This window comes from Rhagoletis pomonella, unplaced genomic scaffold, assembly GCF_013731165.1.
Source record: "Rhagoletis pomonella isolate Grant_MI unplaced genomic scaffold, Rhpom_1.0 Rhpom_scaffold_04010, whole genome shotgun sequence".
In the NCBI taxonomy this organism is placed as follows: Eukaryota; Metazoa; Arthropoda; class Insecta; order Diptera; family Tephritidae; genus Rhagoletis; species Rhagoletis pomonella.
Window position 1 is genome coordinate 7,105 of NW_023462561.1, and position 11,138 is coordinate 18,242.

The 11,138-nt window shown below is 44.6% G+C and overlaps 1 protein-coding gene across 1 annotated transcript; it reads right to left on the reverse strand.

Moving 5' to 3' along the window:
* Positions 1-1,476: 1,476 nt before the first annotated feature.
* LOC118754492 lies at positions 1,477-2,935 on the reverse strand. Its single transcript, XM_036489369.1, has 2 exons — positions 2,446-2,935; positions 1,477-2,203 (listed from the first exon to the last, which is right to left on the reverse strand). Exons 1-2 carry the CDS (start codon positions 2,683-2,685, stop codon positions 1,553-1,555), a joined length of 891 nt encoding a protein of 296 aa, XP_036345262.1. The 5' UTR covers positions 2,686-2,935; the 3' UTR covers positions 1,477-1,552.
* Between the last annotated feature and the right edge of the window lie 8,203 nt (positions 2,936-11,138).

The window sequence follows — 11,138 nt, forward strand, 5'->3', positions numbered from 1 at the left end:
AAACGATTCAGCAATGTCAAAGGGGAAAAACTGCACCCCGGCTCTTCGAAAAGCAATCATAGAGCTGCAAAGGACCGGATTATCCTATAGTGCTATTGCACCACAGTTAAACGTTTCCAAAACGATGGTTTTTAATGCTTTAAAATATTTTTCTCAGTATGAAACAGCAGAAAACGTTCCTAGAAAAAAGAAAGCTAGAAAAACTACTTCTAGTAAGGTTGATAGGATGATCGTTAGACTGTCAAAACAAGACCCCAGGAAGAGTGCTGCTGACATCCATCAAGAAATTTCTGTTCATCTGGGAAAGCCAATTACAAATAGAACAGTTGTACTTCGATTGGCAGAAGCTGGGCTTCACGGTCGACTGGCACGGAAGAAACCATTGGTAACAGCATCGCAACGACAACGCCGAATTGAGTTTGCTCGAGAGCACATATCGTGGACTCAAAATCAGTGGCGGTATATTTTATTTAGCGATGAAACAAAGATAAATAGAATTGGTCCAGATAGTAGGAAGTACGTACGGCGACCAAAACGTGCAGCATTCGACCCCAAGTTGGTCTTGTGTTGCAAAACAGTTTTTCGATGACAATTCTGTCACTGTTCTGGATTGGGCATCATCAAGTGCCGACTTAAATCCAATCGAACATCTTTGGAACGACGTGAAAAATGCGCTCAGTACGCAGAACATCACAAATTTGGATCAATAGCTTGACAAAGCAAAGGAAGCATGGGAATCCATTCCTGTTGAACGTTGTAGAAGTTTAATAATGTCAATTCAAAGGCGCTGTGCAGCAGTATTAAAGCAAAAGGGATTTGCAACAAAATATAAATACTTTTTTTCTTTACACTTGCAATTTTTATGTTTTAAACAATATATTGCTTCGTTCTTAAGTATTTCTCTCAAAGGAGTTTCCCTTTGAGTTGTGTTTGATATGTGAAGAAAAAAAACTAAGTTTTTCGTATGGAAAAAAATCTGATATATGTTAAAAAAATTTTAAATTAATGAAGTAAAACTTAAGATTTAAGACATTTAAGTGATTTTATTAAAAATCGTCCCAAATAGGAAAATTTGGGATCGTTCTTAAGTATTTTTCAACGGCTGTATACACATGTAACCATAAGTGGGCGTAACTACGCCCATTTTCCAAAAATTTATAATATTTTTATTTTTCGTCAAAAAACTATTGTAAATATCAATTTTGACTGAATAATCTTCAGTAGTTACTAAAATATCGCAGTTTCAGAAACCGTTACCGTTATATAGGAAGTAGGCGTGGTTATTGTCCGATTTCGCCCATTTTCAATACCATCCGTCCTACGCCGAAAGGAAGTGCACGTACAAAGTTTCGTTAAGATATCTCAATTTTTACTCGAGTTATCGTGTGCACAGACGGACGGACAGGCGGACACACAGTCACCGCTTAATCGATTTCTCTTTTCATTCTGATCATTTATGTATACATTTGTCTAATATCTATCTCGATTCGTTTTGCCTGTTACAAACAACCGTTATGTGAACAAAGTTATAATACCTTTGTGCACAAGTGCGCTATTTTGTTGAACACTGTACATAGTTTAACATAAATTTATACTTTTCGTTTCTATGTATTTTCTTCTGCTGAATTTCCACCAATTTTTGTTGGATACGATTTTTCTCAAACAAATGTTCCTGCCTTACCCAGTAATGTTTACGTGGGTCTTTGTTCTGCTCCGCAATTAGAGCGTTTTGCTTCGATACCAAATCTGAGGTTTTTTCGATAGCCTTGTATACTCTACGCAAGCCACTATTGAATTCAGATATCATAAGAACATGCTTTGTCGAGTTTTCTAGGATCTCCTTTGTTGTTTGTGCTTTGATTTCCATTGCACCTACTTCACTGGCCATGTTTTTCTTGATGCACTCGTTCATGGTATTTTCTCGAACTCGCTTTCGCGGAAGAGGGGATTCGATATTCGTATTGGTAGTATCTAATTCCGCAACTTCCACATCAACGATGTCATCTACCACAGCTTCACCTGCGCCATACGATTGGCTGCTTGCGATTCCTTCGATCGCGGTATAGAGGCCACAGAGTTGTTCTATGGTTTCCTCAGTATCTGAGAGAATGAATTTTTTAAAAGGGCCACCTCCGGTTGCCCGATCTTCATTTTTGTTATGCGCTAGTTTTTTCCTTATATTTCCTTTCCAGTCGGACCACAACTTGAAAAGAACAAACATATGTGTATATATACAAAAGTACGTAATAGGTAAATGTCCAGAATAAACAACCCGCTTATTCCAACTGAAAGATTATTGCTCTCCATGACTAAATTGGTATTTTTTTTTTAATAATTTCCAGGCATAGCAAAGCCTGCTTAAATTTTCAGGAGCCAATAGCGAGCGTAGATTTCAGTGAATATGCGGTGTCTTTTGTACATTGTTAAATCATGGATCTCCCTCACTTTTTTCCAACCATTCACGTCTTTTTGTGGCGGCCCATCCTTGTTGAGTTGTTTGGATAACTCTGACCACAAGGATTCCACTCCTACTCGGTCCCCTTCAATAAAATTCTTGGCCAAGTCTCTATGTTGCTCCATAAACGTCAAGAATGTATTTTCCTGCTTTTCTTTTCTATTTACCCCTGTTAAATAAAGTAAAATCGATACATTTATTTTAAGTAAAAATGCGATCAATACTAACATTTCAATTTTATTACGCTGCAGATAAAAATACAAATTGAGTTTTTCTGTATTCTGAAGCTTCACCCGCCAAAAGTAATATCAAATAAAAACGCCATAACGTTTCGATTTCATGTTCGAAAATTAAAATCGAAATCGTGAAACTCAGAACATGCCATAGGGAATTGACCATTAAATTCATGCGAAAACGTTTTGCAGAACATGGCCGAAAGAAGTACAAAACCAAAAGAGGAGTACATTTCCAAATTTTTTTTCTTTTGGAGTACAAGGGAGTACAGTGCAGGCGTACGTTTACTCCCAAAAGCAGTACGTCTGGCAAACCTACACAGTGTTGCCAGGTTTTCGGCATAAGAAAAAACGTCATTTCCTACCCAAAAAGTCTTTTCCATGTATGAACACAGAATTGTTCTTATTAAACTTTTGTTGTATACAAAGGTACATATGTACGTAAGGTATATCAAAATGTTATTTCGGCAGAGCACATTTAAAATTCATTAGTGGCATTCACCAAAGTGAGCAAGTGGCCTGGTACTCTGGAAAAACAGCAGATGAGCTCAAGCAATGACTGTTGACAAGTTGGTGAATACCACTATTGTAAACTGGTTTGAGATCGTTAATATAAAAATCATTTTAAACATACACTTGTGATCAACTGTTTTTCTTTTGCTTATTTAACGTTCATTACTTTTCATAAAAGCCTAGCTCATTACATAACTAACACAATATAAATCCACATTTCAAACTCAGTGCAAAAATTATAAAAAATCTGCAAAGTTTCAGCTAGATTTTCAAGTTTTTATTCAGATTTTGTATAATTTTTTTGAGTATGCAGTTTGATAGCCCATTAAATTCCAGGGCAATAATGCGCAAGTTTTAAGTTGCTAAAGAATCGCGTTGATTTTTAATATTTTTTTTCTTGTAGAAATTTGGTTAGGTGGTCGGTTGTCGAAAATTCTAAATTACGTTCTGCTAAAAAGGAACATAGTGCTTTTGCGAGCGTGCGTGTTGCAATAGATCGGCTATTCTTGATTTGGCTTTTAATATGCAATTGCAAACATTGTATTGGCCTTACCGCGACAAGGGGCGCTGGCGCGGCGGACTTTTGGAGATCCCCTACGAAAATTTAGACCACTGAGCTCGCCTTGTCGAGCAGGTGGTCGTACGAACTAGATGATGACAAAAACAACAAAAAACAACAACAGAAAAACCAAAATTTGACAACAACAGCCACAACAACAGCAAGTACAGCAACAATAACACCTGCGGCTTCAAATGCGGTAGGTGCAACAGCAACACGCACAACAGAGGCCAAGAAACAGCAGCGCGTGGGAAGGCCCAAGAAGTGCTGGGCGGAAAGGCAGTTTCCTAGACCAGCTAACCGACGAGGAGGCAGCGCTGTTCATCGAACATGCAAGGGACGATGACCAACCAGGAACCAGTGCAGATGCGCTAAGTCGCATGGGCCAGAGCAAAACAGGTAGTTCTAATAACAGAAATTTGACAGGAAATCACAATTTACCTGCCGAACTAGATCGGCCGCAACACCGGTCCGGCAGTTCTCTTTGCAGGTACAGAGAGACAGCAAAGTCAGACAGCAGCCACCGCACCGATGGTAGTCACCGCTCCAAGAACCGGCATCGCTCGGGTAGTCGGCGTCGCTCTACGAGTCGACACCGCTCAAAGAGCCGGCAGCGCTCCAAGAGCCGGCGCCGCTCCGAAAGCGGTCACCGGGCGGAGAAGGAGAGACTCCATAGGTCGCACAGGAGTAGCGCCTCAGCGGCGTCCGACGACTCCGGGTGGCAGAAGCAAAGGAGTAGGAAGCACCGCAGGGCCAAGCCTCCTCCGATGCCGCGGCCAGGTCAACCGGGGTCCCTAGACTATCGGCTTCGCGAGGGCTTAAGCGGTTCCGGGGTTAAATGGTACCTCCGGTACCTCGGGCAAGGCAAGCCCTCAGTTGAAGCCAGAGCCATGGCAGAGGTCAGAATGGAGATTGGGAATGAGGGACGTGAGAGACAGAAAAGGCGACAAACCCGCACCCGCCGATAGGTGGAAGAGTGGGCCCAACAAACAGGCTCACTTACCCGCACCTGCTGAAAAGCAGAAGAGCGGGCCACAGCGACAACAGCAGCACAGACCCGCGCCCGCTGAAAAGCAGAGAAGCGAGGAACCAACAGGCTCCAACAAAAGAGGTAGCAACCAGGTCACTCCGCCAGAGACACCGGGCACCAAACGGCAGCGGGAGCAGCCACCCCCTCCGAACTCATGGTCTAGGAGCCTGGCCGGGCCGATCGAGCAAGGACAGGCGCAGGGGGGTGCCACTCAGCAACCCAGCTATTCGGAAGCCCTCAACGGCATTCGGGTAGCGGTGCTGCCTTGTGAGTACCCTGCTGCTGCCCTGAACTCGGAAGACCTAACCAGACTCCAGGATGCCATCATGGAAGAGGTTTTCAAAGGATGGTCGCACCCGCTGGTGTTCTGTGGTGTGTACTTCAGATCCGGCATGCTCCTGGTTGACTGCAGGGACGAGAGAACAGCAACCTGGCTGGTGAAAAAAGCACCGGCACTTGAGGGCTGGAAGGGACCCGAGATGTGCACGAAGAGGGGGGATGACATCCCTCCAGTGCATAACATCACGGTGTTCCTGCCAAGAAGCGCCGACAAATCGGCGGAGTTTGCGTTGGGGCTACTAAAAGCGCAGAATGAGGGCATCCACATCTCTGCGTGGAAGGTAGTGTCCAGCTCTGTAGAGGAGAACGGGGTCAGACTATTTCTGGGCATAGATGAGGAATCGTACGTCAGCATCAAGAGGGCTGGCTTCAACCTAAACTATAGGTTCAGTTTCGTCACGGTGAGGCCGTGGAGCCAAAAGGCAACAGATAGCAAGGAGTCGGAGTCGCAGGAGACGCAAATCGAGGCGGCTGCCGACTCCTCCGCTGCCCAGGCGACCTAGTCCACCTCGACCTTACCGGCGGAACAGCCACCCCTCAGTCAGCTACCCCTCACCCAGACACCAACTCCAGCAAGCACGTCCGAGCCAGCCACCACCACCAAGCCAGCGGAAGACGTGCCATCCACGCAGGAGTTGCTATCAGGCATCGACTTCAGGCGACTTCAGCTCGATAGGAGAAGCGAGAGCGAACTACAGCTCTCCGATCTCGACGAGCCGCAACTATGACCACGCGTCACTTAGCAGTAGCCCAGGTCAACCTGCATCATGCGGTGGCTGCTTCGGCGGTCATCTCCAGCAGTTTCGCCACGGATGACCTGGGCATTCTACTGATCCAAGAGCCGTGGACCTACAGAGGCCAGGTTAGGGGCCTCAACCACAACAACAACAAGGTAATTTGGGACCTCTCCTGCGAGAGGCCCAGAGCATGTGTGGTGCTTAAGAAGAACATTGATTACTTTTGCATTACAGAGTTTCTAACACAGGACTTGGTCGCAGTGCAACGACGCTCTCGTTAAGTGGCAGAAGCCTAGAGGTGGTGTTTGCCGCGGCCTATTTTCCGGGGGACAGCAACTACGCCCCTCTGCAAGAGGTATAGCAGCTAGTGGAATTCTGCAGAAAGAGACGGCTCCACCTCATCATAGGGTGCGATGCGAATGCCCACAACGTTGAGTGGGGCAGCACGGATACGAGCCGCAGAGGTGAGTGTCTCCTAGAGTACATCTTAAGTGAGGAACTAAGCATCCACAATGTTGGCCAAACACCGACATTTGTAACGAGGGCTAGAGAGGAGGTACTAGACATCATGCTTAGCAACAGACTGGCTAGCCCTCTGGTCACCCAGTGGGGGGTCTCATCGGAGCCCTCACTGTCAGACCATAGGATTATCCAGTTTGCACTGGGAGTAGAAGTCAGAACTAGGCAGGCAAACAGGAACCCCAGGAAAACTGACTGGGCAAAGTACAGCGAGACTTTAGAGTCAAACCTGACTGGAATTAAGTCTAGGAGTAGGTACACTAACTGCATGAGCCTAGAGAGCACCGTCAATGAGTTAAATGGCGCTATTGTAGATGCCTTTAACTCAAGCTGCCCGGAGACAAAACCAGGAGGGAAGGCATCAGTCCAGTGTTGCTGAAGCAAGGCAAGGAGCTCCTACTTCCACACCTCGTGAACATCATGAGGGCTAGCCTAGCGCTCGCTCACATCCCTGAGGTTTGGCAAAGGGCTCGGGTTATTTTTATCCCGAAGATAGGAAAGAGAGATTATTCTCTAGCTAAGTCCTCAGGCCGATAAGCCTTACCTCCTTTGTGCTTAAGGCGATGGAGAAGGTTATCGACCATGAAATCAGGAACAACACCCTTAAACAGGTGCCTTTACACCCCGACCAACATGCCTACAGAGTGGGCAGGTCTACGGACACCGCACTGTACACCTTGTCTACGGTAGTACAAGATTCCTTTGAGTGTGGTGAAACAGTACTCTGTGCCTTCATCGACAGTGAGGGGGCGTTTGACCACACCTCTCATATTAGTGTCGACCGGGCACTTGAAAAACGCAATGTGCAGGCAACGATCCGCAGGTGGATAGCCAGGCTACTAAATTCACGAATCGCTGAAACCGACATCGGGGACAGCGTGGTAAAGCTAAAAACTACAAAAGGTTGCCCTCAGGGAGGAGTCTTATCCCCTCTCCTGTGGAGCTTAGTTGTGGACGAACTTCTACGGATTTTCACGGACAATGGCATCCGCTGTCAAGGCTATGCGGATGACATCGTGATTATCGCCAGAGGAAAGTTCGTGAGCACTCTCTGTGATATAGTGCAAAGGGGACTAAACCTGGCAAGAGGCTGGTGCGTGGACATGGGCCTCAGCATCAACCCCTCTAAAACGGTTATTGTCCCTTTCACTAGAAGAAGAACGCATCCAGGCATGAGGAACATTTTTTTGAATGGGGTCGCCATCAACGTCGCCACCGAAGTTAAATACCTGGGACTAACCCTGGATTATATACTTCTGTGGATGGCACATGTTGACGCGGTCACTTCCAAAGCTACGAGGGCACTAATGGTATGCAAACGCCTGGCAGGGAAGACCTGGGGCTGTAGTCCCAGGATTCTGAGATGGATATATACCATGATAGTTAGACCAATAGTCACCTATGGAGCAGTGGCTTGGGCCTCGAGAACCACCCTCACCACGGTGAGGCAATCCCTCACCAAGCTTCAACGTCTGGCATGTGTATGCATTACGGGGGCAATGCGCGCATGTCCGACGGCAGCGCTGGAGGTGATTCTCGAGCTCGAGCCGCTGCACCTTACCATAGAACAGGCTGCAAAGCGAACTCTACTAAATTTCGCGAGGGAAGGCTTTGGCAGGGGCAAAACCATATCATTAAGGAACAGAGACAAGCTAGGCTCCCAAGTTCCGCTAGCTTTACTCCCCTGAGACGACAGACCTAAGGTGGTTAACTTTGACAGGAATTTCAAAATAGAGCTTTGCACCAAGGCGACCTGGATCACCTCTCTCATGGAGAGGCTGATCCAATCGAGCTCGTTGCAATGGTACACAGACGGCTCGAAGACTCCGGAAGGCATTGGGGCTGGCGTCTACGGGCCGAGGCTACAGCTCTCGGTACCTATGGGGGCATACCCGAGTGTCTTCCAGGTGGAGGTCTATGCCATCAGTCTGTGTGCAGAAATTAACCTACGTAGGAATTACCGTAACGAGAGAATTTTAATATTGAGCGACAGCCAGGCGGCACTCAAGGCCCTCTCAGCATTTGAGGTCAAGTCGTCCTTGGTTCTTGAGTGCATAGATAGTATCAACAGCCTGGCGGAGCACAACGAAATTCAATTAACTTGGGTACCAGGACACATAGGAGTTGCGGGCAACGAGGAAGCGGACCGACTAGCTAGAATGGCGGCCGCCTCGTCGCCTATAGGGCCTGAGCCCTTCCTACCGATTGGACCTAGTACAATCAAGGAGGAGCTCAGAAAAGAAAGGAACAGACAAAGGAATCAACACTGGCGTAACACTACAGGTTTACGTCAAGCAAAACACCTACTGGGAGGCTACGACCTTACGAGGTACAGGGCAATTGTCAATCTATCCAAAGGAAAACTAAGGATTATAACAGGTTTTCTGACGGGTCACTGCAGACTGAGAGGCCACCTACACAAGCTAGGGATTTGGTCAAACGACCTATGTCGTTTCTGCGACGTGACTGAGGAGACTCCCGTGCGAATGCGTGGCGGCCGCGAGAAGACGGGAGAGGTACCTGGGCCACTACTGGCCAAGTAACGAAGCAATACAATCGCTAATCCCTGGGGATCTCCTCAAATTTTTGGGCTCTCTAGGATTAGATGAGGTACTGTAAATGGTTGAGGGCACAATAGACCTGCTGGTCGCAGTGCATGCCACAGTATATACAGTAATAAACCTTTTTGAGTACTCCTCGGGGGTAAAATCTGATCAGGGTTGATAATGAGAAGGAGCATGCATTTTTTTCATTCAGAGTTGTATACAAAATTACTATGGTATGAAAGGGAGCAGCAACCGTACTATGGCAGAGTGGCACAAGTCATGACTGTCTAATAATGACCGAAATTAATTGCAAAAGTGTAAAACCATTGCAAATTATTCACCCTCATTGCGCGAGTCGAATCGTATCGAAAATTTCACGTCATTGCCTAAAATTTCCACTCGACTAGTGTATTAAAACGGAAAAACTTGGCAGCACTGTACAATTTTCGACAATTTTCGTCGTTTATTTATTTCAGCACGACAGTAGACAATGCCAATGTTGTCGAGTCGTACAATTTAGCCTAATTTGCGACTTACACAATCTGGCTGATTGTCTATTATTATAGATGCTAGTACAGATTATCATAGTTCAGTGTATAACTTGTTATATTACACCGTACATGATAATGAACTGTTAAATGCTGAAAACGCTTATAACTTGTAGATCAATGAAACTTGGGTGTGCTTAATGAACTGTCTGGGCGGTTGCGCTGGCAGGCATTGTTTTTTTTTAAATAAAGACTTACATATATTCGGAAATTTAGAATTTGGCTTGATAAATTCACAAAATTTACGTTTCTCATAAAAATGTAATCTTATAATGGACTTTTTTCTTAATTTAAACTTACATTTAAGAAAACTCCATACAGTGCTATAATTACTATTTGAGTTTTCCAGTTTATAAAACACAAGCTTTAATTATGAACTTAATTATTGATATTATTCTTCATTAAGCATGAGTTTCAGCATACATTAAAAGTTAATATTATACTTTACCTACATTTTGTTCATAAATAACACATAATTATGTATATTTTATCCTCGAAAAGAACTTTTCTAATCATGAGGCGAAATTCCCCACAGTAAGTGTTGCCGTGCGCGCAAAACGAAAACGCTGCACACAACCCAAAAGTACTCCTCGGGGACCAGATGGTGAAAAACTGCGAAAAGGTTTATTACTGTATATAGTACTGTGGTGCATGCCTCTATTAATTATCTATCTATCTAACATTGTAATAAGCCTTGTAACCTCAAGTGTTTACACAACCAGCCTTTAAACGCGGGATCCATAGTCCAAGAATCAAAAAAAAAAAAAACAAAAAATGCGCGTACGCTTGGTTTGCATCATATTTAAGTCATATGTGTCCAAAGAATAAATATCTTTTGAGGCACCTGCTGCAAACAACAAAGCTTGTAAAGATTCATTAAGAAAATAATTCAAAATCAGTTCTACTTACAAGATTTAGTAACAAATTTGCCGAAAGTGTGAGCGTAAGTACTTACTCTACAAGCAAATAGTACGCTATACATTGAATATATTGTGCATAGAGAAAAATTACTGGGAAGTTAAAAAACGTCATTTTTTACACAAAAAACGTCCAAACGTCAACAGGATACAAAAAACGTCGAAATGACGTTAAAAACGTCAACCTGGCAACGCTGACCCTACATCAGATTCGTAATCACCAACCCTAGAAAGCCACCGGTAACGAGTTTCAACCCTTAACAATGCTTAAAACGTTTAGTATCAACGTTTTAATTTTAGTTATTTTGTAAGAATTTGATCGCCCTATTGGATCCGCCATTTTGAAGTTTGAAAATCTGACATCAGATTCGTAATCAGCGCTCCCGAAACCTCCTGAGTGCCGGTTAGCGAACAAATCCAATAATTAAAAAAAAATTATCGCCATTTTGGATCCTCCATTTTGAATTTTGAAAAACTGACTTCAGGTTCCTAATTAGCAACCCCAGAAACCCCCCTGGTGACTAGTTCCAACCCATGATAATGCGTAAGTCGTTCAGTATCAACGTTTTAATTTTAATAGTCTGTTTTCGAAAGCATATTTCCGGTCACTGGGCCCATTCTATCTCTCCAAGACAAGTATGTAATTTAGGTAATGTTCCCCAATAATAGCTGCATTTCAACATATCACATCCAACAACCGACCTCCTCCCGAAAAATGCCCACTTAGGCGGCACTGTACGGC